Source organism: Passer montanus, unplaced genomic scaffold (genome assembly GCF_014805655.1).
Source record: "Passer montanus isolate IOZ18808 unplaced genomic scaffold, ASM1480565v1 scaffold5, whole genome shotgun sequence".
NCBI classification, from domain to species: Eukaryota; Metazoa; Chordata; class Aves; order Passeriformes; family Passeridae; genus Passer; species Passer montanus.
The window spans coordinates 12,659,417-12,686,590 of NW_024369929.1; the positions used below are offsets into that span (position 1 = coordinate 12,659,417).

At 42.1% G+C, this 27,174-nt stretch overlaps 1 protein-coding gene across 2 annotated transcripts in view; it reads left to right on the top strand.

Annotated features, from left to right (window-relative positions):
- The first annotated feature begins 5,228 nt into the window (after window positions 1-5,228).
- MCTP2 (multiple C2 and transmembrane domain containing 2) overlaps window positions 5,229-27,174 on the top strand; it is a 117,650-nt gene continuing 95,704 nt past the window's right edge. Inside the window, exons 1-4 of one of the 2 annotated variants that reach the window (XM_039723485.1) lie at window positions 5,229-5,331; window positions 19,815-19,912; window positions 20,696-21,286; window positions 26,588-26,650. In XM_039723485.1, coding sequence (XP_039579419.1) covers window positions 20,759-21,286; window positions 26,588-26,650 — 591 coding nt within the window. In that variant the 5' untranslated portion in view covers window positions 5,229-5,331; window positions 19,815-19,912; window positions 20,696-20,758. Of the gene's footprint in view, window positions 5,332-17,729; window positions 17,859-19,814; window positions 19,913-20,695; window positions 21,287-26,587; window positions 26,651-27,174 lie in introns of those variants that run through there. The other variant, XM_039723486.1, reaches the window with a different exon arrangement.

A 27,174-nucleotide genomic window follows, 5' to 3' on the forward strand; every position in this document is an offset into this window, starting at 1 on the left:
GACTCTTATTAGTTTCCTGTCTAATCCTGAGCCAATCATAAAAAAAAAAAAACAAAACCCTTTGCTTTGCATTACTCAGACTCTCCATAGCTTGTGAAGTGCTAACCTCCCCTGTTTAAAGGACCAAATGTCTCTGCAGCTCTGGTAAGAGTTTGGGGCTGGAAGCTACAAACACTGGGGTCCAGTTTTCCCTTTTCAACAAGTACAAGGAGAAAACCCCAACCAAAATAAGTCACTCATCATCTCCTCCCCCACCAAACACTTTAATATTACTGGAAGGATCACGATTTCATATTTTATCCCTGACTCTTATTAGTTTCCTGTCTAATCCTGAGCCAATCATAAAAAAAAAAAAACAAAACCCTTTGCTTGTATCAGCCTTTTTTCTGACAATACTTCTGAGATGTATGAGGAAGCATTGATTAATGCTGGTGAATTCCTGGGAGATTCCTGGATACAATTCTTTATTTAAATCCCTGACTACACTTCTGTTCTAGAAGTTGTCATCTGGTCTCAGGAGCCCACAGACCCACTGCTCAGCTCTGCTCTACTCTTGGGATGAATCAGAAGCTGAATTTTCAAATGTTCTAAAAGCTCATTGTTTGCACAAGAAACAGTCCCCTGCACTGCTGCTCAATGGATTGTCAGGAAAATGACTGCATAGATTCTGAATTATAAATTCTGTCACAAAATACAGCCTGTTTAAATGGCATTTAAAAGCTAATAATGAATCCTGAGTGGTTGAATCAATTGTTTCACCTCTTTGTTCTTTCTCTCCTCGTACAGCTGATGGAAATGTTGTCAGTGCTGCTCAAATGGTGAAGCTGCACACAAACATGGGCATGGGATTGAAAAAGTGAGGAGGAAGTTTGAGGCTGTGATGGTTTCATTTCTGTGAAGTTTAAGCTCAGGTTTGCCCATGTGGCATTTCCACAGTTGAGACAAAAAAATGGTCAGTGACATTTCAGAGCAGAGAATCCAGCCCTAAAGAATGTGTATCACACATTTAACTGATAAGCTGAATCATAGTAGTGTTAAGTGGGATTGAAAATATGTGGTTTTTCAAGGTAACCTGTTGGAACTGAAAGTGAGTAGTCAAGCCATAACTAATTATCATTATTCATTTGTTAATCCCAGACTTACTGACATGCTTAAGTCTCCTAAAGTCTTGAGTACATTTATTTGTGCAATTACACAGAATGACTTAAACCTTGCAGTTGGTTTAGTTTGTGTTCTGGGAATGGCTTAACATTCAAAGAGCTGGGAGCAAACACACCCTTGGTCCAGCTCCAAATTCTGCCTGTAAACCAGGTGCTCAGCTGCAAGGAAAATGGGCTGCAACTTAGAGACTTGTAATTCTCTATTTTGGTGTCACCAGGTCTCTGGACCCCACTTGTCCAAAAGAAATGAAACATAGCACTCAAGTCTTGCAGGAGATTTCACTTTGGGGTTTTGAAAAGCCTTTATCAGCTGCATGGCTGAGGGGTTGTGTGCCAGGCTCACAAATGTCCCAAGCAATCTGTCAAGCCAAGTGCTGTAAACACATCAGTAAAGCTGGTGGTGAACAGGTGAGTGCAAACAGAATAGCTCAAAATCCTGATAAGGACATCTTCAAAGCTTCTGGTGCTGCTTCCAGTGACCACCTTCCACTTGTAGGTGAGACAAGAGGAGGAATTACTGACAAGCTTTTAACTTGATGGAGCTCCAAAGACCTGTTAGCAGATACACTACCAGCAAGGTCAGGAAAAGGAGTTTTAACTTACATGGGAGGGAATTTCAGGTTAGATATACAGAAGAAATTCTTCCCTGTGAGGAGGGAAATTCAGGTTAGATATACAGAAGAAATTCTTCCCTGTGAGGCTGGCACAGGGTGCCCAGAGAAGCTGTGGCCACCCCATCCCTGGCAGTGTCCAAGGCCAGGCTGAAGTGGATGGGGCATTGAGCAACTTGTTCTAGTGAGAGCTGTCCCTGTCCAGGGCAGGAGGCTGGCATTGGGTGAGCTTTAAGGTTCAACCCAAACCATTCTGTGACTATTTTATTCTGTGATTTGATCTCCTTGTGCCCCTGTGCCCTCATGTCTCTTCCTCGCAACCCTGAAGAACTGCTGCTGCAAACAGGCTGTGCAAAGGGGTGGGCTGGATATAAATGCTTCACTTGCTGCCTCTCTCAAAGGCTGCAGCTGAACCTGGAATTAAGAAAGGAGCTAAACCCATTATTTTCAGCAGCCTCACACTGATCCACATTGGCCAGGTTTTGGTAAAGGCTGAGAAGGTAATTTTTTCTTTCAGCATACAGGGTATGCATGCAGCATTTCAGAATACAGGGTAAGAAAACACAGGCAAAGAAGAAAAGTTGCAATTTTTTTTCTTTGCTGAGAAGACAGGTCTTCTTTCCCTCCTGAGAAAATGAGATATTCACACAAAAGATGAGTAGGATTTGATAACGCCAACTATAGTTCTCAATTATATATTTTCTTTTCCCTCACAGGAATTGATAATGACATCCTTAATAAAATCCAGAAGAAAAACATCTGTGTGCATGAAGAGAAGGTGTACAGGGGCTCTTTGTGAGTATGGAAAGCTAATAAGAAATCTTGTTTAGACATACACATTTGAATTTCTCATACTGAAATGCTTCTGTTTGTTGTATTTTTAACTGTGCCTTTTTTTGACAAAGTGTTTTACAGGGGGATTTAATTAGTTCTCATCTTTAAGTCATACTTAATGACTTATTGTTATAATAATGCATATCTTGGCTGTTGATGACTTCAGATTACATTGGATACAACCACAGAATACCCTCAGATTGATGTCTTGGTGACATTTCCAAAGTTTCATATTTCCTCCCTCCCAGCACTGTCCTCCTTTTTCCTCTTAGTACAGAAGTAACAAAGAACTTGATATTCAGCATTCTGTGGCCTTATCAGCATCCTTAATACAACTATGTGATGCCCAAGACAAGAAAATTTCTCAAGCTCATGTTTTGCAGAGCCCATATTTGGGTAATCTTGTAACAGTTAATCAATTTATCTCTTTATTGCCACTAAGTCGTGGCAAGCTTTTCTCATTTGGGTGGATATTGGCAGTGAGAATTTAATTTCTGTATCTCTTTCTCCTATTGCATCCAAGGAGCACTGCTACATTTCATTTTGGCAGAGGCACACACAAGCTGCTTTCCTTTGCTACTCCCTAAACCAGCAGCCACCTTTATTAGATTGCCTTTGGGCATGTGTACAGTTTTTTCTCTCTTGGCTGCAGCCTTTGACAAAACATGCACAGAACTATATTTGATACACATTTTGTGGGATCACACACCTAAGAGAAGAGTGTTTTAAAGGTTGTGTTGTTTTTGTTCTAAACTTATCTAATTATCTGAAGCTGATATTTTTCTTGGTTTAGATGAAAGGAAAACAAAAACATTAGTGCCATAAGTTTCCTTTCTTCTCTGCTTTCAGCTGAGATCGTTGATTAGTTTTCTGATCTCAGCCAACTTCCCCTTAGATTTTTGATTGCATGAGCTGAATAAAACTGTCCTATTCATCATGTAGGCAAACTTTGGGAAGGTTTATGCAATTTAGGAGTTGCTGTATACCTATAACACTATCTGCAGTAACCAGTGCTATTGTTGAGCTTGTGCTGGAACATCAGGATCTGGCCCTTCAAACATGACCTTTAAGTCAGGAGGCAAAATAAAGCATTGCCAGTTTTTTTTTCCAGTTCCTCTAAAATTGCTCACGTGTTCAAGTAATAATCTTCCTGATATGTATTTCCCACCTCCTGAACCCATGGCTCTTGATCCTTTTTTTGTGCATCCATGTGGGACTGTGCACAGGTGTGAATTCTTCCTCTCCAGATCTTGTTGGAACAATGGCTTTTATGTTTTCCCCACATTTTTATTCAGTGGTTAGACAAAAATTCTTTGCACTGTGACAAACCCTTCCCACAGGTCTGTGGCCATTTCTGTTTTGCAATGACACAAGGTGGTTACATCACCAAGTTTCACTCTGTGGTGTGAGATGGGTGTCACTACGTCAGCAGCAAGGTGTGATTTCTGATCAGAATAACATGTATGGAATGTAAATATGTTCTACCACCGAGCTTGTCTTTCCCCATTTCATTGTTCTGCACCTCCTGCAGTGATATCACACTCCAGGGATGCTGAACACCGCAGGTGGGAGTGGTGACTGGGTGAGCTCTCTGGGAAGGTGTGTGACCCAGCGTGCTCCAGAAACACCCTGGCACTGAAGGCGTTGTTGGGAAGTGTTTGCCTTTCCATGCTGTGGCAAACTCATGAAGAAACACGTGTGGGACCATGTTTCAGGGGCAGACACGCCAGGTAAGCTCGGCATCTTACCCAATCCTGCCTCAGTTTCCTTGCCTGCAACACGGCTGCAGTCCTTGGCTCCCTTGTCAGGCACCTGGAGATGCTGCCAAAAAAACGTGTTGGGAGATGCAGCCAAGAACAAGTGTTACGTGGCAGCAGCGCTGCTGTTGATTATATTTCCCTTGGCCTCTCGTCATTCTGTAGTTTCCTTTCTAGCTCCACCCTCACCCAGGGCTCTCCAGGGCAGTGCTGCCAGTTGCCTGTCCTTTACCACCACCATCCCCGATGTCCCTGGGGTGTTGGCTTCGGTGGGAGTTTGAAGCTTTGGTCTTGGTGTGGAGTGGGCAGGCAGGATACAGGTGCGGGAGGGGAGGATGATACTGCGAGCAACAGGACCCGAGGAGGAATGTCCCAGGGGGATACTCCAGGAGCATCCCCCAAGGAGGATGCCTGAAGAGGATGCTCTTAGGGGGATGCCTCAGGAGGATGCTCCAAGGGGAATGCCCCAGGGGGATGCTCAAAGGGGGATACCTGAGGAGGATGCTCCGAGGAGGATGCTCCAAGGAGGATGCGCCACTGGAATGCTCCAAGGGGGATGCCTCAGGAGGATGCTCCCAGAGGGATACCTCAGGAGGATGCTCCAAGGGGATGCTCCAGAAAGATGCTCCAGCTGGGTGCCCCAGGGGGATGCCCAATGAGGATGCTCCAGGAGGATGCTCCAGGGGGATGCCCAATGAGGATACTCCAGGAGGATGCCCCAGGGGGATGCCCCGGGAAGATGCTCCAGGGGATGCCGGGGAAGCGGCGCGCAGCGGCAGCCGCGGAGGCTCGGGGGCGGGCGGGCAGCGGAGCGCGCAGGGAGGCGCCGGCGGCGGCACCGCCCCGGCAGGCGGGAGGGGACGGGCCGGGGCCGCACGGGGCTGCGGTGACAGCGGCGACAGGCACACGTGCCCGGCCGGGAGCGGCGGCGGAGCGAGTGCCATGGGCGGCTGCGGGCGCGGCCGGCAGGTAAAGGAGGGGAGCGCGCCGGGACCGGGCAGCCCGGCGGGTTCGGCGAGCGTGGTTCTGTAGTTCGGGTTTGTTTTTTTTTTTTTCTTGTTTGTTTGCTTTTTGAGGTCTGGCGGGTTTCGCCCGTTTTCTGGCAGCTCGGTCGCTGTTCCGCTGCTGGTGCTTCCCCGGGCGCCCCGCAGGACGAACTTGGCCGTGGCACGCTCGGGGTTGCTTCGCTTTTTTTGCCGTGTGGCGCTTTAGTGATGCTGCTGCTGGGACTCGCACCTTGTGTGAATAATGCTTTTTGTCGCCGTTGATGTGAGAAAATGATGCTGGGGAAATTCTCTGCTTCCTCAGGCAGCTCTCACTGAACCGACGCATCCCCATGTGCACTTGCTGGCTGAAATGGACTTGGTTGGCTGTTGACTTTGACTAAATAAATAAGCCATTTAACAGTAATAATAAAAACAATCCCTAAACTAAAAACAAACAACAAAGTGGAACATTCACACAAGTGCATTGACATAGCGGAGTTGTTTTAAGGGTAACTTTGAGGGAGATGTAGCATGTAAGACATAGTTTATTTGGGGTTTTTTGTGTGCTTGTTTTTTTTTATTTTGGTTTTTTTTTGTTTGTTTGTTTGGGTTTTTTTTTTAAGAGTTGTTCATACCGTTGTAATGAGAAGTAGTGTGAATTTTCATTGATTTTCGCCTAGCACAACTATGGGAACTGGCAGGGATCCAGTTGGTGCCCTTAGTTTTATGACAGTCGGTTGCTCAAAGCACACTGAAAGCTGAATTGCTGCTACGTGGCATTAAGAAAATACAAGTTCTCACCTGGATATCTTACTATTAGGTTGCTGTGATTAAAGTGTAGAATTTGTCATGTATTTTGCAGTAATTCTCTGAAATGATACTGCTGAGTGAGTCGATTTAGCTGTCAAGATGAATGAGTGTATTTGAGTAATAATCTTACTTGTTTGATTTCTTGCTGCTGTTCAATGCCATCATAAAATAGCTTATCATAAAACAAATAAACTTGCATGTGCTGTAGCCTGAAGATGGATTCAGTATGTGTAGTTTCACTTTGCCTGTGGAAAGAAAAAACCAAAAATAGTGCGGAGAGGAAATTTTCATTTTATTTCTTAACCATTTTGCGCTTTAAAAAAATAAGAATGGTAAATTTTGTGCAGTTTAGACAAGTTTAACTTTGATTATATTAAAGGAGCTCTGGGATAGTTTGTAGATGTGTGGGTTTAAGGTGTCTATTAAAACCAGGGTATGAGGACAGGCACCACTGTCATTGACAGGAAGGTGGGTGTCTAAACAGCCCAGGGATTCCTGTAATTATCTCCTCCTGGGACAGTGCATGGGGCTGTACCAGTGCTGGAAGTGTTGCTTATCATGTCATTCAAGGTAATTAGAACCGTAACTGCCTCAATTTCACTAATTTCACTGCAGTTTTTTTTTTTTTTCCCCCCAGTGTCTTTTGCATTTGGTAATGTAAGCCGCTGCTTTTGGACTAACTGCACCTCTTACTTGAACAGATGATTGTTAAAAAAAATCTACCTGCTCGGGCAAGGAACAGTCCTGAGGAGAACAGTGGTTGCACCTTGGATGTTGAAGTTCAGTGGGATTTGGTGGAGCTGGAGTCAGGATGTGTGTGTGGCTGGAGTGGGCTTGGGACAGGGGATAAACCTCACCCCAGAAGTTTCTTGGTTGGTCCCACTGACATTTCCAGGCAATACTGAGTGTCTGCTTCTCCTTCTTTAGTCTGCACTGTGCAGATTTGCCCATCTTATCTTTAATTTCTCATAGACAGCAGAAGGTTGGCATGAGGCCCCCACCAGTGGCTGTCAATTTCAGGCAGGATGTGTGTAACAACTTGTGCTGTCACTTCATTGTGAGAATTTTGGGTTTTAACTGTTTTGTTCACCCATCACCTGGGTGAACTAATTCTAGTATGGGGTTTTGAATTCCAGTCTCCCAGAGTGCAGAGAGTTGGGGGTCTCATCACCTGGGGTCCCTCTGCCTGGGCACGGGCGAGAGGGAAGCTTTACCTCAGCAGAGGAGAGCAAAGCATGCCAAGTATGCTCTGCATTTCCTCTGTGTTGTTTCCACCCTTGAGTGGACAATTGCTCCTGATTTCCTCAGAATTGGAGGATTTACATTGGCACTCTTCCCACATTCCCAATTTACTTCCAGTTGTACTTATTAGATAACACGCTTGCATAGGAGCTTGTTTATGAGAAAAAGAACATTTCTTTTTTATCTATTCCTATTTAACATAAGCAGTTAAATGTTCCCTGGGTTCAAGGGGGCTGTTTCTTAAGGCTTAATTAGTCTTTCAGGATTGTGAGGATGGCACTTGTTGGAACCACAAGTGCCTGGAACTCTGATTTTATATCCCGTATCAGCATAACAGCTGATCCTGAGTGCACCTCTGTTTCCTGAGATGTTGATTCTGTAAAATCAGATCATAGAACCAGATGGAATAGTCATATTTGGACAACTTATGTGTCTTAATATCAAGGCTTTGTGTATCCCACTGTAATCCACATAAGATTTTCTGTGATCCACAAAAGAATTAAATCCCCATTATCTTCTGTGTGAGGGTTCTAATGAAGACCCAGAGAAACTGGGCCAAGTCTCCCATGTAAGATCAAATGATTGATACCTGGCAATTTCTGCCTTGGAGGAATTAGCTTGGGTGTAACTACAGGTTCACCAGCATAGCCACGTTGTGGGTTGATTGCTGCGTGGGCAGATGGTTTTGGTCCTATTTAGGGATCAGTAGTAAGCTTTGTTGATGGAGACTTTTTTTCTGTTAGATGTTCTCTATCTTCCCTGGATATTGGGTATCTTGTGAGCTGCAAGGCACTGTGGATGTGCAATCTGTCTGTCCTGCCCTGAGGATGTCACCTCCTAAGGCACATTTGACTTTTGGCAGCCCTGTGGCCTCATGCCTCACTGTGCCAGGGTAAACACTTGCAGGAATATAACTATTTACAGTAACTCATCAAAAACCTACTCTGGAGTGGTATAAAGGAGGATCTTGCTCTATTTTTTTTAAAATATTAAGGGATTACTAATTTTTCTTAATCAAAAACTTCAGTCCTTTAAAAAGCCACACAGCCAGAGGTAATTTTCAAACCCTTTAAACTATTCTTTCAACTTAGAAATTACTTGGTAAAATATTTGTAAAGACTGTAGAAAATTAGATGTTAATTACCTTTTCTTGAAACATTCCTAGATGGTTTTGAACTTAGGTTGTTTTGCACTACATTATATATTCAGGCAAATCAATTATCTTGGGGGGAGGAAAAAAAGCCTGTGGTGTGTGCCAGGTCAGATGTGTGGATGGTGTAACAGTAACAAGGTTCCTTGAATGAACCTCTCTTTCAATTAAGAGAGTTCATTAGAGAGGAGATGCAGAAGTGGGAACAATCTGAGTGATGTGGAATAAACAGAGAACAATTATTTATAATTTCACATAACTCAAGATGTAAAGAGGTAAGAATAAATGAGCAGGATTCAAAGATATTTTTTTTCCTAAGATCCTCTTCAATTAAAAAAAAAATCTTCCATAGCTAAATTATGCGTCTGCTTCACACAAGCATAATTTATCTGCGGAGTTCATTACTCCAATATCTTCCTGTTAAAGATACAAATGAATTTTAAAAGTTGTTTGGCAAATTAAGAGAGAAAATGCCAGGGGCTGTTAATCACAAAGATGCAGGTACAATTTCTAGCTGAAGCGGCTCCTAAATCACAGATTCCTGGAAACAAGGAGATTATTTTGCAGGCAGAATCCCAGTATGATTTTGTGACCTTATAGTCTTTCCCTGAGCATCTGTTTTTGGTCAGAGTTAGAGGCAGCTTATTGGGCTATGTGGATATTTGGAGTGATGTGGTCCCCTTGTGTCCTGTGCGTGATGGAAATTTGGATGGGTTTTCCTGGGATCACTGCTGTTTTGCCTGGAATTGTTTCAAACAGGTGAACATTAGATGCAACTTCAATTTGGGGAAAAAACCTCAAGTAAATAGTATGCTGTGTTTCCTTAAGTTTTGATTTACTGCCTATTCATAATCGTAATTGGTAAAGCACATGGAGTTGACCTTTTGCAAGGCTACAGTGCTGCTGCAAATCTCCATTGTGAAGTAATTGGATTATTGTGGGAAAATCTGGAACATGTAATAGTTTTAGTTTTAATTTCTATTTTTTTACATGCACACTGCTTTTCTAAGAAGACTTTTTTTGTTATTTCCTTCACATGAGCAGCCTGCTGACCTTTAGGCATTTTTTTAACCCTTGCTTTGGTTCTTTCATTGCCTCTTGTCAAACCCTAGGTGGGGACTGATGGGGACAAATTGTGTCTGTGTTTCCTATTGACTTCTGAGGAAAACAGACCCCAGAGCTCAGTCTTCTAGTCAGCCTGTGGAATTGAAGCTGGATCTTCCAGTCTGATCATGTAGGTGTCCAACCCCTCCTACCAGCACAGAGGACCCTCGTGTTGGGTAGGTTGGATGTACTCTGTGACCACCTTTGGCCTTAAAGGAGAGCCTCTTGGTAACAATTTCTGCTGGTCATTAGTTCAAACTAATTAATTAGTTTGCTGCTCCTGGTGTTTTGGTCCGTGGTGGCGAGAGCTGGAGCGCAGTGACGCAGGGGGTGACTTTTCCTCCTGCTGTGGTGGGTGCCTGGTTCCTGTGTATTTACACAGATGCTCCTTCACTGCCTTGTTTTCACTTTCCCACAAAATCAACTTGCTAAAATGCAAGCTTAATACTAACGTAGCTTTTGAGGTCTTTGTTTGGTTTTGTTGGCCTTTTGGGATGGGGAGAAATAAAAGGAGATCTTATTCATATCCTTCCTTTCTGGGAAGCACTTGTACCCTTGACAATTCTTTCTGTTGCCCACTCCTAGAACTATAGATGTAGTTTGTGGAGTAAATTTTGCTTTACTGGAAACTTTAGGTTTGGGAGAATTTCACTGTTCTGGGGATTCTTGGAATTATGTACCTTTACTGCCTTGAGATCAGAGCCAATTTAGAAATAAAACAGTTCTGCTTCTGAGTAACACCATAAATTAAGACACGGAAGCAGCTCTGTCCTTTTAGGATTTATGAGTGTGCACTTTTATTCTCTCCTCCCAAATAGATAAGCCCTGCTCTAGAAGTTAAGTTTCTAACCAGGGCAGGGTGTATAATCCATATTGTTTGATAATCTCTTAATGGGGGTGAATGGAAGTGAGGGGGCCATGCTAATTTATTTGAGCAGGCATTTGTCTGTGTTGCCATTGATGTGGAGGTGGTGATGATCAGGAGCTGTCAGCAAGGATGGGGCAGTCTCTCTCTCAGCTCACTTTATCACGGTTATGAAAGTTCTTTTTTTTTTAAAGTCTGACTCATTTAGGTTTAAGTGAGGAGAGATTAAGAGCTCAGTGCTTTGAAATTTTATTGGATGCAGGTTCCCCTTGAAGTAAAATCTTATTGAACCTAATGGTTTTGACAATTTCAAATAAAAATATCCAAATGAATGAACATAACTCATCCCCTTGTCGCGGCTTCCCTGGGTTTGAAGAGGAATGTTTTCTGCTGTCTTCCCTCATGGGAAACATCTGCGGATCCAAATGGCAGATCATTAATGCTCATTCAATAGCAGGCTTTGTTCCCAGTTTCTTCAACTTGGAAACAATTAACTGGAGAGTTTTATTTTGTCTTGTTTTCCTTTTTGAATGCAAACATCTAATTCCAGTTATATATTCTAGTGGATTTTGTAGAAGTCCTGCTATTTGGGATTTCTTGTAATTATTTTAGAATAAATGATCCCTTCTCAAATTCAAACAGTGGGAATGATGCCTTTGTGGTTGTGGTGCAGTTTTAATTTATTTTATTGTATAAGTGGCTGAATTTTCTTCAATTCTGTAAGATACAAATCTCACTACAAGGATTTGTGTTCAGTTCAGCAAGGCCTCTTGTTCCTCCCATTCACCAAATGTTTCATAGTAGCATTTAACAAATAATCTGTCTGGTCTTTGATAGTAAGCAAATGAAAGCTGATCAAACATTCACCTACTTGGGTGCAAAAGTTGTTTGACCAGAAAACCTGCAGATCTGTTCAGCTGGCTGTGAGCAGTTTGTATTTCAGGACACTTGCCAGATTGGTGACTCCTGTCCATATCTGCTAGACAGAGGAACTGAAATGTGAATAGCTCTTAAATCCATTAAAACAACACTACTACATCTTTAAAGGGTTTATTGACACCTGGTGAAAAGTTCTGGATTTGAGCTTTATGTGATTTTAACCCACGAGCCAAACCAGGAAACTGTATAAATTATGACAGCTGAATTAAAATACCTTTTAGTCAGTATTCACCAGAACTAAACATCCATGATTATAAACTCATGTTTTATTGGTTAATTAGAGGCTAAGTAGTCATAATTTGTGCACTTAACATTTACTTGGAGAATATGTGAATGGGACAAGTGGTCAGCTTGATCTGTTCTAAACTATCCTGCCTGGAGCTATGTGTGCATGAAGGAGGATTAAAAACATACAAAAAACCCCACGGTGGTAGCAGTGTACAAAGGAGAAGCCAGTGTGGTTGGGCAGCAAGAGCTGTAAATATGTTTAAGGGATGGTATTTAAAGTTTAGCAATCTACCCCACCCTGCCTATGGCAAATATGCCACAGATTAATCAGGCCCAGATCGTTTTTCAAGGACTGCAGAATGTGTCTGCAGGTTTTCACAGAGCAGGTTTATCATATTGAATCATAGAAAAACTGAAAGTGAATTTTTTAATTGCTTCATCAGGTGTCATCCCGGCTCAGCAATGACAATATTCCTGTTTCGTGGAGCTTTTCTGATTGGATCACTTCCAGGAACCAGAATTAAAAAAAAACAGGCTTTGCTATAGTTGAGGTTCTCTGAACTTCTGCAAGTAAAATCCTGAACAGGTCACTTATTCACCCCAGCAGAGTATTCCTATGATTTAATTTTTGTCCCTTTTTTCAAGCTTAAAAGAGTTACTGGAATCACAGTTTGTGGTTTTCTTGTGATGCTGCTGCTGCCTGTATGTAGGGACTTCATCCTTAGCAAACCAAAACCCTAGTGTTAAGACTTTGGAAGTGCCAAAGTATAATTGCTAAATGGACTTGCGTAAAATTTGCAAACTTTACCTGATCTCCTCAGTGAGGAAAGTAATGCTGTAACAGAAACTGGAGACGAGGTGTAGGTTTGGAGTGCCCAGAGGCTGAAAACTCAGATGGTGGATGGAAAGAGAGACTTCAGTACTGGCTCTTTCCTGTGAAAAATGACTGGCATTTAGAGATGTGCGCTGGCATATGTTCAGTCCTTACAGTTGGGAAAAAAAGGAAGTTTAAAGGAGTCTTTGGGTTTGTGCTGCCGTTTGTGTGCCAAACACTTTGCTGTCATGACATCAGGGGTGCAGCGTGACTGGTTTTAGTGGTATGCATTGGCCTCTTCATATTTAAAGTACTAAATTTTTGTCCAGGGTGAGACTCTCAAACACTTGACTTCACCAAGAGATTCTTAAGGGCTTTCTCTGTTTGTGTCCCTTCCCTTACAGCCTTCTCAGTGTGATGCCCAACTCCAGATATTTAAGTGCTGTTTTTTTTCTGTAGGAAGACCTGTGGCTCTTGCAGAAAATTAGGGCTACCACTGGTGCAATTCCCTCATTCAGCGCTGTGCTGCAACACGCCAAACTCTCTTTTCTTTAGGGTTCTTCAGCTTCCTGCCTTTGGGAATTAAAAGACTGCAAAAACACTTGATTCACTTCACCTGTAGATACACTGAGGATCTGTGCCTGACTTGTGCCATGTTACTGTGGGAAAGAGGAACATGCTGTAGTAAGGAAAAAAAAAAGGCAAACCTGTAGGTTTTTGTCCTGCTCAAGTTGTTATCAGGGCATTTTTATGAATCAAAAGTGTTCTGGTTGAGTTATTTTGGTAAATTGTTAAATAAAGAATCACACAGAGCTTTTAATAGACCTCTCCTCTATAGTCACTGAAATTTGATAAGAAGTGTGACAGTAATAGTAGTTATTTAGGGAGAAATGCTGGCACATGGACGAGTAATTTGCGTATAGTCACAAGCTGCTTTTATTGAAATATATGATTTAAGTGCTAGTAAAAGGCATGAGCTGATTTGGCCTCCAGTGGAAGTGAGTCTCTGATTTCCTTCCTAGGTTTGTTTTCCCTGAGAGTTATGGAAAGGGAGGATCTATTTCTGTGCACCTCTTGTTATAAAAATAAACCTTTTGTTATGAGGGAGGTGAGCAGGGGCTGGAAGGAGAGAGTGAGGAGGAAGGAGGCTGCAGGGCTGGATTCCCAGCAGAGTTCCTCCAGCAGGGACCAGTTCCCTCAGCATGTCTGTACCTGCCTCTATCCTGGTTTTGTGTTGTCCCTCATGTAAGCCCAGTTACTTTAGAGCTCTTTTTATCTCATACTCTGCTTGTACCTACACCTCTCCTTACCCTGGCTGCTCACCAGCTTTTCCTCTCCCCCTGCTCCTCCAGGTGCCAGCATTCCCAGGGATCTTCTGATGGGATTGGGGACAATGAGACAAATGATAAACCAGATTCAGTCAGTGGGGAAGAAGTGTTCCAGTTGCTGGTGTGATCTCAGCAGATGGCACAGTGCCTTCCAGAAGGATCTGCCCCTGCAGGATCTTCCTTGGAGTCTGTTTGAGGTGCACATCATCCCTGCAGGAAGCAGATCTTTGTGCACAGGTGTCCCTGGAGAGCTCTGCTGCCCAGCAGGTGTTGTTTGCACTGTAAATATCATATCTGATTGCCCCGTTCTGGTACAATCCCACAAATTCGACTGGAAAGGTTGAAAGGGCCTTTTTGCACAGGTACAATTTCAAGCCACAATATTTTGAAGAAAGCTCAAAGAGTGGAAGGAACTTGTGAAATATGTTTGTAAAAATACACCCAAACACTTCCTCCTTCATTTCCTCTCTACATACTCATCATTTTTCTTCTGTTTTAGAAAAGACAGAAGCAAAATGAAAGCAATACTTTCATAAGCTGGAGGCAGGTGCACGGTATTTTCTCAGTAACTTTCACTATCAGATGCTATTTTAAGATGCTTGTAGCAGCTGGTCGTTCTCATATTTCTCCTAGTTACTGTCTGCTCATAAATGTTGAGAAAAAAGCCCTCCAGATTATGCGAAAGAGCCTCTAAGGAGTTAAAGTGGCCCTGTTCCTCTCTTGCTGTTAAGTGGAGGAGGATGTGTGCTTGTTTCATGTGTTTGTGAAAGATGAAACTCATCACATTTCAGCCAATTAAAAATCAAAAAGCCAAGCATGGGATCTAAAAGCCCAGAGCCGAAAACCCCATGAATATGTGAAAAAACCCCAAACCCAACTGAAAACAACAAACTCCAAACCTAAAATAGAAAATATTACTCTAGATGCCTTTATTATCTGCATGTAATAAAGCCCAGATCCTAAAACCCCATGAATCTGTGAAAAAAAACCCCAAACCAAACTGAAAACAACAATCCCCGAACCTAAAATAGAAAATATTACTCTAGATGCCTTTATTATCTGCATGTAACAACCAGGATTTTCTTTAAGCTTTGTATTTACCCTGGATGTTACTTGTGATCTTCTGCAGAGTCTGTCGATTTCTTTCATCCCACATCAAGAAAATAAAGCTGGTTTGTTTTGGTTTTCTTGTTTCCATTGAAGCGTGTGAAATTGTTTCTTATGAAGCACTTGTTCTAGTTTGGCTGACAGCAACAGGTCAAGTCTCTATTTTATTTTATATATTTGAGTTTAGCATCCCTCTACGCTCTGCAAATGAATCTGTTACAGCAGAGCAACAGAAGAGCAGGATCTGTATCCACAGACTGGCATCATTTGAAGCCCCACAGGGAAGCTTAAGCTCAGTGGGAAGATTTGGGAGCTGCCCAAGCCATGACCCTGCTTTAGCAGCAAATCACCTGTGCAGTGAAGATTTTACCTGCACTGCATCAGTGCACTCTCTGTGATGCTTGTTAGTGCTAAAAATAATTCTAACACTGATTTCCCCTGGGTAATTACCCTGTGCAGACTCAGATTGAGATTAGATTCTTTTTTCTGGTGCCTTATCAAATTTAAGTCCAGGTATTTGCCATATGCTGCAGGGAGAAAAGGCTGTCTCAGCTTGTCCGTATTGTGCTGTAGGGAATTCAGTGTCCCTTGCTGCCTTCTGGGATCACACCCAGCTCAGCCTTCCACTTGGGACTTTTCTTTTAATTTTTTTTTTGGTTTTTTTTTTTGTTTTTTTTGCAAAGGAGGCACAGTGCTTGCTTGAAGGGGTTGGTGATCCAAGGAACATCCTGCCCTTGGTAAAATATTCCCTTTTAATAACTGGTACTGGGTTTGGAATGCTCCAGGGCAAACTGGTAATGCTGAACATAGGTTTACTTTATTTGGATGATATTTTCTTATCTCTGTGGCTGTTGGTGCTTAGCATAAAGCATTGCCAGATAAGGGACTGAAAGAAGCCATTGCAGGGAAGGAAGTGTTGGTTTCTTTAGAAAAACTAATTCCATTCCTAGTAATGGTTTGTCTTTGGCTGTGTTTGAGCTACAATGATGTTAAAAACCTGGGGTACTTGGTGTGTTCTGTTATAGAAATAACCACCTACCACATGCAGTGGTTGTTCAGCCAGCAGAGAGCTATTTCCCTGATATTTTCCTTTCTCTCCCAGGGAAGAATCGTTTCATTTATGGCTCCTAGAGCCAGAAGACTCAATTTATAGCAAAAAGATAAAAGAAAAATATGAAAAAAAGTCCTCAGTCCCTTTCCCCCTGCTCCCTTTATCACCTTCTTGTCAGCCTTGTTTCTCAGTGCACTGAATTGAGACATTATAAACCTAATGAAGGTTATAAACTCATATTAGAACTTTCCATGGCCAAATATTATGTTGCATAAGAGAAATGTAATTATCTTTTCTTGTAATTTGTGCAATGTCTCATGCGTTTGGTTTTAAGTCAGTGAATGTGCCAGACAGGCAGAGATTGGGGTTACTATCCTATTGCAGAGCAGCCAGAATCAATAGAGGTTTTACACTGAGTTCCATTAGTTCCTTCCAATTTGAATCTATGCTAATATGCATGCAAGTGAGGAGCACCTTCCTAGCAGCTTCTGATGCATGTGTTGGTAATTTCAGCTGCCATGGACTTAAGTGTTTATTAGCATTTAGTTGTAGGTGAAAACACACTGATTGAATTTGAACTTAGAGGTGGCTGGCATGCACACTGACCCAAAGTTTTCACCTTCATTGGATAAGCAAATGAGTACAAGGATTAATAGATTTAATTAATCTAGAGCTGTAATAGTGCTGGCATGGTGCTCAGGTGTGTTTTTGTCATCTTGGCTGACTTTGAAGATGGTATTTAAATATATTAACCAGGAGCATCTTCAGTGGACACGGTGCACTTCTGCGTGTGCAGGGAATGGTTCCATAGTGAAGAAAGACAGTTTCTTCTATAATTTCCAGTGTGTAAATCAGTTTGGGTTTGTTCAGTTTATTTGCTTGGTTATATTGGGCGCTTTTATAATATTTTCAGAGTGTCTTGCAGTATTTCTCACTTGTGGCTTTGCTGGCTTCCTGTCAAGTCAGTAAGTGAAGTAGAATTGCAGGATGATTTCTCTAAGCTTTCAGTGGCATTTGAAATATCTCTTCTAGCCACCTGGTAGAACATCTAAAAAATCATTTAGCTCTAAATATTATATGAATTTAAGGGAGTGCATATGGAGTGTTTTACTGAAAGAAACCATAGCACATAATTTTTTTTTTGAAATCTCAAGGACCATTAGAAGATACTTAAGGGAGGATAAAATGCTAGAAATATTTGTTCTGTCACAGTGAGCTGTGACCAACTTTTTTGTCAGTAATCCTTTCTCTCTTGTCCCTATTGCCCCCAAAAGAGGAAGAGATGGCAAAATAAAAGGATATAATAAAAATGACAGGTGCAATCAAAAGCAGTCTCTCTGAAGGAAGAGATTAAAGTATATGGATTCTTCCGAGCATTTGAGATTTGGCAGCATATTAAAGAGAAAGCTGAAGGAGATAGACTAAAAACATGATCTTTTTCTTGATACCTAAGAAAAAGGAGCCATTCAATTAAATCAAAAACAACAGAGTTAAATTGATAACAGGAAGTGTGTCTCTTTGAATGTTTTCTGTTTGCAGATTTTTGCTACGATGTGCCATTGAAAGGGGAAGAATAAAGAGGCCAATCTTAGACCAAGAATTTGCCAAAATATGTTTTTTCCCTGTGGTTGCTTAGTGAATCTTTGGCAATAAAGTTGGCCATGAACTTCTGAGGCTGAGGAAGGAAGAGAGAAAACTTCTGGCCTGTGGAGGATAAGGACTACATGAACAACATGTTGGTACCAAGGGCCCACTTTCTACATGCATTGGAGAATTTCTCTCTCTTCAAAATAAAGTATTTCTATTGATGCTGTTCTGTATGGAAGAGAAAAGCAGAGGAAATTGATGTGGGAAGAAAGAAGAGTTGTATGTGTGAGTATGGGCTGGCCCCAGCAATTTTGGCTCCAGCACCACTGGGGAGAAGGGTGATCCCCATTCCCAATCTTCCAGTGATCTCCCTAGGGAACATTTCTTGTCATGGTGCTGATCTGTGTGTCTTCTGCTTGAGGTGAGGAAGTGAAAAAGCAGATGGCTGATGTCAGAGTGCATTTGCCCTTCAGACTGTATTTACCCTTTTCTCAGATGAGAGCACTTTGTGCATTTATTGTTAATTGTGTATCATAGCCATCATTTGGGTTGATTTATTTGTAAATACAATACTTCTATGAGAGAAGTTGTAGCTGCAGCAGGAATGTGTGTGCAGAGGTTCAGGGGCAGAGTACAGTTAAAGTTCCAGGCAATCCAGTGACCAGGGATGGGCTTCTTTCTTCTGTGGCCTCAGTCAGACAAGGTGCTGCTTCCTGTGCAGCAAATATCACTGATGTGTTGCTCCAGTGTGGCAGCTGTGAGGTGGCAGCTCAGTGGAGCCATCCCTGCTTTCTTAACTAAACCACTTTTACAATTTTTTTTAACATTTTGGTTCCACTGTGTTGTTGCTGGGCTTGAAAAGGACTCTGCCCGCTGTGGGTTAAATGCAGGTAGATATCAGAGACACAGTGTGGTCCCTGTTAGAATGGGCATTTCTAATCAGCAACTGAGGCAATCCAGCTGGGAAAAAGAACATTTGCCTTGGGGAAAGCAACTGGAAAAACCTACAGGAATAGGTCTGTTCCTTGGTAACAAAATCTCAAGGCAAACAAAATAAAAACAACGGCAGTGGGTCCTCAAAGCGAGAGGGGTGGAGAATAACAGGAAGGGAATGGGAAGCACTAAGTGCCTTGGGAAGTGGATGTTGAGCTGGGCTCTGCCTTTATTTGCAGCATCTTGGCTCCAGCAGGTTTCAGTACAAGTAGGCGAGCCATGCAGAGAGCAGTAGCAGAAGATGAGTTGTTTAAATGACTCCCAGCAGTGTGTTTCATAATGTTTTGTGCAAACGTGTTTAGCCCAATAACTTCTGTTGCTGGCACGTGAACACTGCCAGGGAGGCTGTGGCTGCCTTGTCAAGATTTTATGGAGACGGGGAAGGGCCTCAGTGAAAGCTCTCAGCTGGTGTGGGCAAATCCAGCCATGTCTCGTGGGGTTGTGCAGGGCATCCAGCACAGGCATCCCTCCCTCCATCCCCAGTCAAGTTGGGCTGGCATTTATGTCTTTTCTCCTCCCTCTGTAAATCTGTTGTGCTTCATCCTGAGTTCAGTGAGAAATACAAAGGGAAAAACCCAATTTCAGTTTGTCCATGTGCGCTTCGATATTGTGGCTATGTTAAGCTGATGCATCTATACTAACACACTTGCCTGTTTGGGCAAAACCTGTTATTGACTTGTGAATGCATGCAATGCCATTGAGCTTATTCATTTATTGTGTTGAAGATAATAATGCTGATATTCTTTATTTGCCAGTATAAATAGGGGAGGGGAGGATTGTGCAGCTTTGGTTAGACAGCAATGCAGTTAGAGAATTTTTTGTAGATTCCTGAACACTCTGCAAGTGTGGTGAGGTTAGTCATAAAGTTATTTAAATAAGTTATTAAGTAACTGGTTATACAGCCTCATTCAAATTAATGAATGCAAGAGTAGATTTCTTTGAAAGCAAGCAGTAATTTCTCTGCGTGCATTAATCTAACAATTATGTTTCTGTTGCCTGTCCTGGTGTTTTTCCTCATAATCAGGAAAACAGTGGGAAGCAATTTTTTTGTTGATTATGCAATAGTTAGAAGGTAAACATGCAGTGAGTTTAGGAACAGCCCTCATGTAGTTAATGGGTGTATATTACCGAGGACGTGGGTATGTACTGTAACCTCTGTGTGTGTGACTGTAAAGGAGTAAATCTGCAGGTTTCACCAGCTTTTTCCTTACTGGGTTTTGATGATGATTTGACCACCTCTTTTCACAGAGTAAGGATGATTGCTCAGCTGTTAACCACGGAAGAGTCTGTCTGTGAGGATATTCCTGTGCACAGAGGTGTCCCTGCTCCCTTACGATGCACATACAGTAAGTGATTTTATTTTAGCTCTTTTATTCCTGACCCTCTCAGCTGTGTAAGTGCTCATTATGAATCAACTCAAAGATGAGTCCACTAGCAGGTTTTCAAAAGTGATCCATCCATCCATTTTTCTATTATTTTTCTCTCAGTTGCCTGCTTTACAAGGAAAACTAATTCTGCAGATTTCACTGACAGTGGGTTAATGTAAGGGAGTGTTTTGGGGTCCCAGTTGGGATTCCTCAAGTTCCAAGTCCTCTCTTCTGCCTCAGCTACTTACTTTGTGGAGCTGTTTTACATGTCTGTAAACAACACATCCTGTAAGAATCCGTGTAGCCTTGGAAATAGCCAACAAAGCCCTACATGGCCTGGGAAAGTGGCAGCAGAAATGTCAGTGCCAGCTTTGCCAGGAAGTTTTGTGTGCTTGCATTATCACGATTTAACTCCCGTCAGTAAGCTTTGTACAGAAACTGTTTCAAATTGGATAAATATCAAGTTTTCACAAATCAGGGCTTGACAGAAGAAGAAATATAATGTCCCCTCTTGGAAATAATGAAGTAGTGGGCAGACATTGCATTTTTGTGTAGGAATAAATACTTGCTCTGGCTGTTTTCCTCCTAAATAATCAAACCTACCCACCAGATTGTATTTGGAAGCACTTACTAATGTGACATGCTCCGTTTTAACTGTTCAGAGAAATGACTGAAAGTTTTAAGATGAGACAACATGAATCATAGTCTTGAGCGGCTGTTCACTTTTGTGATTGACTTGCCTCCTTCCTACATTCCTTTTAGTCACCCTGGGGATCGCTGAAGCTGTTCTGTGCAGGCGGCATTGCTGAGATTCCCCCTGCAGCCATGGACTTGGACAAGCAATCCGTGTGGGGATCCCTGAAACAGAAGACCCGGCCGTTCCTGCGGAACCTGAGCGTGAGGAAGACGAAGAAGAGGTCTGGCAAGATGCTGGAGAGGAAGGGCCACTCCTTGGACCGCTGTCTCAGCGTGTCAGTGCCTGACATGCTGGAGGTGGAGACTCTCATGGAAGAAGAAGAAGAAGAAGAAACGACTTACTCAAGTGCTCAGGTGTTGTCGAGCTGCTCCCCCAAGAGCTTTTCCAGGTCTGTGGTGTCCCTGAAGAGCAGAAACACTTCAGTGAAGGCAGTGGGAGAGGACTGGCTGTGGGCGTCGCAGCAGAGGACGCGGACGGAGGTGACAGTCACCCCCCCAGACACTCAAGCTGTGGGCATTCACCTGCTGTCCTCACGAGGAGCTGAGGCTGGGGGCAGCCCCGTGTCTGAGGGGAAGAAGAGGAGATCCAGCGAGGACCTCTTTGACCTGCTGCAGAGCTCCCGGCTGAGCGCCGCGCTGAGCGAGGAGGGGACAGAGGTGGGTGCTGGAGCAGCAGTGGGGCTCAGTCACCACCTCCTGTGGGCTCCTTGTGCTGCTCCTTATTTTCTGGCTTATAAAGGGATGGAGGATCCAACCAAGGCCAGGCTGGACCGGGCTCTGAGCAGCCTGGTGTAATAGGAGGTGTCCCTGCCCATGGCAGGGGCTGGAATGAGGTGAAATTTAAGATCCTTTCCCATCTGAACCATTCTGTGAGGAGGGGGCTCTGTTCAAGGGATGAATGAGCAATGCAAATAAGCCTAAACTTTATACTCATTATTCAAGACTAATTCAGCTATCCTTCCTGTCAGTCTGGGGCTGCAAATAACACTGCTCCAATTTTTTAGTTCTTTTATAATTCTTCCATTATTTGTAATGACAGTTCAGATTTTTCAGACCTGTTGGAATTGCTTGCTCAAAGCAAAAAGTTGTTGCAGTTCTCTGAGCTCTGAATTGAGGTGCTGATACATTTGCTTTCTAGTTAATATAGTTACCAAGATTTCTGTGTAGCACAATCAATTTGCCATCCTCCCACTCGAGACCGATAAAGGCAATAGGTGAAAGATGGCTGTGAGCTCTGCCTGTTCCTGGAATTAACCAAAACAAGCACATGATGGGGAACAGAACATGTAGCTTCATTCTCAAGACTGTTTTTTGATTTTTGTAGTGATGACTGAAGGAGGTGAAAAACTAAAATGTTTTCTCTGCACTGTCTTGTTCCCCTTTTCTTCCCCCTGCTCTGTGGCCAGTATTTGTGCCTGGACATAGTGTCCCAGGAGGATCAGAGACCAAGACTGTCATGAAATTAATTCCTGCCTGGCCTGAGCAAATTGGGAATCCTGAGGAGCTCTATGATAGCTTCATCATATCGACAGCAGGTGAAGATTGTGGCTGCAGGAAACACTTCAGGCAAAATTTGTTTTAGTTAGATTTTGTGGAAGTATGTCTACTCCTGTTGAGTCCTCTCTGGGAAGGTTTCTGAGGCCTTTTTCTCATTACCTGATTGTTGCAGTTGTGGGAGCTGCCTCTGTAGTCATCCAAGATGCCAAAATGGGACCTGGGCGTTTTTTATTCCAAGTCTTCCCTTGGGAATAGGGATTTCACAGGTTAATTGGTTTTTAACTGCACCTTCAAAAGGATGATTAGCACTGATGTGGGGAAAGTGATCCTTTCTGATATAAACTGCTTGTTTTGCATCTCAGAGGCCTGTGTATTCCTACCAAATAGGTGTTGGCTCCCAGTCTGTTGTGATGCAAAGTGTCAGACTGGTGGTTACTGACCATCACTTGCAGCGTAGGGTTGCTAAATTGTTCACAAATTGGTTTCATCTTGCTGGAGTGTTCTTTATTTTGAGTGCTACTTAAGAAAAGCGACTGAAATAGTGTAGTGCTTTGTTTCTCTGCTCAAAACGTTACTCAGAAGTTGTTGCACATCACTCGGTATATGGTAAATATGTGGCCTCTCATTATTTTGGAAGTTTTTCCAGGTTGTTTTAATGATAGCAGCAGCTTTTTCCTGCTGTTGTATGCCAGAAACCCTAATCTAAAATCTACCTCAGCGCAACGAAGTTAATACTAAGTCCTGCTTTGATTTTGGGCAAACTGAGTGTTCTAGGAGAATGAAGTACCTGTATAGTGATGAAATAGCTTAACCTCAAGTCAAGTTTCATCCAGATGCACAGTCTGAGTCTGGCTTATTTCCTGCAGCACTTACATCTTTACCTAAATGTGTATTTCTGTATTTGCTGGTGTGTGTAAATCATTTGGTATTTACTTGTATGGCAGATCATCTCTCTATGTGAATATGCTCCCTTACTGTAACCAGCCTCCAGTGCAACTTATATTTTTCCTTGAGAATAAAAGGAGAGAGTGAAGCAAAAGAAAGTAGAAATGAATAAGGAGTATTGAGCAAATTTAATTATATTGAATCCGGTGAAAAACAAATTAAATATTGGAAGGTGTCCATGGCAGGGAGGGTGGAACTAAATGATGTGTAAGGTCCATTGCAGCCCAAGTCTCAGTATTCTATGATTCTATGACAACTTCAATATTCAGCTTTGCATGTACTTAATTGAACAGTAACCGGATTTGTGCTGTGTGCCTCGGATGGGAATAGTTTGTTACAGAGGACTTTGGTCCCTGAGTGCTGGGTGGGGTTGCTCTGAGGAGCACAAGAGTTCCCATTGTTCTCGTGTGAGCATCACTCCCTGCCCAGGGAGGTAAATCAGAAGGAAGGCAGATCCCTGGAACAAAACAAACTACAAAAAGCAGAAATGTAGGTTGAGCTTCTTTCCCCCCTGAATTGCTTGTCACATGCCACCTACGCATTTCCTGGTTGTCTTTGGCCACCTGATACTGTGAGATCCTCACGGGTGAGATCAGCATGTGCTTGTGGTTTTGTCACTTGTCTGAACTCCCCTGCAGAGCTGGGGGTGCTCAGCACAGCCCGTCCTCACCAAGGCTCTGCCCACAGGTACCATTTTTCCATTTGTCGAGAGGTTTGCTCTCTGTTCCCCATTGCTGAAGAAGCAGCATGTTGAATCCCTGCGTGATTGAGGTTGTAAAAGGTTCCTGTAATGCCATTTTTTTTTGCCATTGGGTTTTGTCCATGGCCACGTGTCATCGCTGAAGTGCTCTGATATTTCTTTATCTCCTTGCCAATACTTTGCAATGAGTCACTGGCCCAAAGCCTCGTCCTGTTGCAGATGCACTCAGTGGTTTTGTATTTTGAATAATTCTGCAGAAATCAGGGGAGGCAGAGGTGGGAACACTTGTCAAGAAGAACTTTCAGTTTATGTACATTCATGCATCTACTCTTGCTTGATTTATTTTCATGCAAATATATTTAGGGCTGTGACCCCCTTGGGTGTGGCCACTTTTATTTAAAGTTGAGAAGTCACTGTAGTTCGATAAAATCAAGGTTTCAGGACCATGTTTTCACCAAGACTTTTATCTATATTCAGTGATCTCACTGCAGTTAGCTACCTAGAATAACAGTCATTTATATAATGTGAAGCTGAAATTAAAAAAAAACAAACAACTTTTTCTGTTTAAAATTATAATTGTTCAGTATCTGTGGATGTAATGCAAGTAAACAAAAAACAGAATAAAGACAAAATCATAATTTTGAGGGTAATTCTTTTTTTATAAATGATGTCAAGCTAGCCAAGACAGCACTTTAAAAATTACTATAATTTCAATACAGTTCTTTGATCCCATGTTAGTGCTATGTAAAACAAGCTGTAAAGAGAGACCATTACCAGTGCCAATGATGGTGCCTGAAGGAGATTCCTGTGAAGCCAGAGACTCCAAGAAACACTAAGTTTAATGCACATGAGTGAGATTTTATGCATACTAGTCAGAAAATTCAAAGTTAGGGTTCCCCTAGCAGCTGTAACTCTGCTCGGTTGTGTGAGAAAATTCTTCTGCAGCTCTTTATGATGATAATTTTTCCACTTTTAATGTGTTTTTGCAAGGTGGCCAAGTTATGATTGCTGTGGGAACCATAAAGTTAGATTTTGTCTGTCATGCAAGGGAAATCTTACTTGCAATGCTGGATTACTGTACTTCCTGATATGTAATATATGTATCTGCGGGAAGAGGAGGAAAAGAATTGCACAAAGGGTATTTATGTTTATTTCAGCATGTCAATACAGCTAAGATTTATGTACTTTGGTGCAGGAGCAGGTTGCCTTTTAAATGTTTCTGTAGTGCTGCACACAATGCTGCTCTCATTGGAGAGGTTTGGATGTTCCCACACGTTCACATGAGGATCGAATTCCACCTTGTGTGCATTTCTGCAGACCCAGATTGCCCTTAGCATAAATCTTTGTGCTCGAATGGGCTGCGGTTGCCCTGCATCAGACCAGAGGAGTTTCCCAGGCATGTTGGTCCTCTTCAGCTGAGATGATGGTCATGGGCTCTTGGAGCAGCCAGAGGAGCATCAGAGGTGTCCTGGCTGATGAATCACTTCACACAGACTCCATGCTGGGCCACTGTACCCTCAAGGTTTTGGATGAGTCAGTATTTAGGAATAAATGTTTGACTTCCTCTCCTAAAAAGTCCTTTGGATCTTCCAGTTATTGCAGCAAGTTGGGGGAAGTACATGTTTGTTGTATTTTTATTTTCTCTGGTGGGTTTAACCCACCAGGCAGCTAAATATCACACAGTTTCTCTCTTATTCTTTGCTCAGTGGGAACCATCATATGCAGGAGAGAATTGAGGGTAAAATGTAAAATTTGTGGGTTGAGATAAAGACAGGAAAGGACAGAAAAGGAAGAAGTAATTACTTTAAGAATATTTTATGCATTATAATATAAAGGTGGTATAACACAAAAGTCTAAAAATTATATTAATTGTATATTTTATATACTATTTAAAATTAATTAATATTTTTATAGAAATGATACAACAGTTAAAATATTCAAAACAAATGAGCACAGTGCAATTGTTTATCACCTGCTGACTGATATCCAGCCAGCTCCTCAGCAGAGGGACAGTACTTGTCCAGCAACAACTAAAATCATCAGTGTGTTATCAACATTCTTCTCAGCCTAAATCCAAAACAGAACACTGTACCAACTACTACAAGGAAAATTAACTCATCCAAAGCAAGGACACCTCTCCCCTTGACAATTTCTGTTTAACTTTCCCCCTGAGCAATTTTTTTAAAAACTCAAACCAAACAAAAACAACCTCACACAAACAACAACAAAAAAAAAAACCCCTCAAACACCAAACCAAGTTAAAAACTATTTAAAAATCTTTAAGTGGAACTTGCTTTTTGGGTGGTGAAGGAGAAGTTGTGGTAAAGTGAGAGCAGATGAGCAATTTTTTTTTTGAACTCAAACCAAACAAAAACAACTTCACACAAACAACAAAAAAAACCCTCAAACACCAAACCAAGTTAAAAAACTATTTAAAAACCTTTAAGTGGAACTTGCTTTTTGGGTGGTGAAGGAGAAGTTGTGGTAAAGTGAGAGCAGCCGTCTGCCAGACACAACAACCTTCAGACATCAGGAGAGCTTTGTGATAAGAACCTTCAGCACCCAGTGCTGGGGAGGAGAAGAAGAAGAAATTTATTCCTACCTGGAAGCGGGCTCTTATTTTTCCTGGATTAAACTCAAGAGACTAAGAGCAGTTACCATAAAACAGGAAAAAGAAATATATATTTAAATTATCTGTAAGCATAAGTAAGAGCATTTCATTTCTTACATGTATGTATGAGTAATTTCTTGACTGATGCTAAGAGCATTTTCTTTCCTCTATTATTGTCTAATTCATTGTATCATTTGTTTTATAGTACCCATGTGGAGAAATGGATTTTGACTCTTCCCTATCATCTCAAAACTTTGATGACCAAATGGTAAGTCCTGTCATTTTGAAGCTTGATCAGAAACACAATTTATTTTAGATTTAGCTTCTTTGCTTCTTACAAATTCAAAAACTCATCAGGTGAAGAACCCATCCAAGAGATTGGCCCAGTGTGTTAGTTTTTTTTTTGAGGCGGGTGTTTCAGTTTGTGGGGGATTTGTTTATTTAGTGATGGGTTTGTGTTTTTGTTGTTTAGGTTTTTGGTAGTTCAAAGTGGTTGCTAATTTTGAATAGACCCAAACGTTCTGGATTTTTTGAAGTACTCTATAATATCTACATTGTACTGGTAACTGATGAGAGCAGCAGCATGAATATTCAAATGACAGTGTAGGAACAAACTGGATTAAAGTAAATACATGAAATAACACAGCTGTAAGGTTTGGCAGATAGCAAAATCAGTTTTAGGGCAGTGTGAAGAGGCCCTGGCAGTTCTGACATGTTATTCTCATGTGAAATGTGTTTGCTTTGTGGATGAACTTCTCTGCCTTTGCCCTCTGATAACCTCTCAAGTGCTGT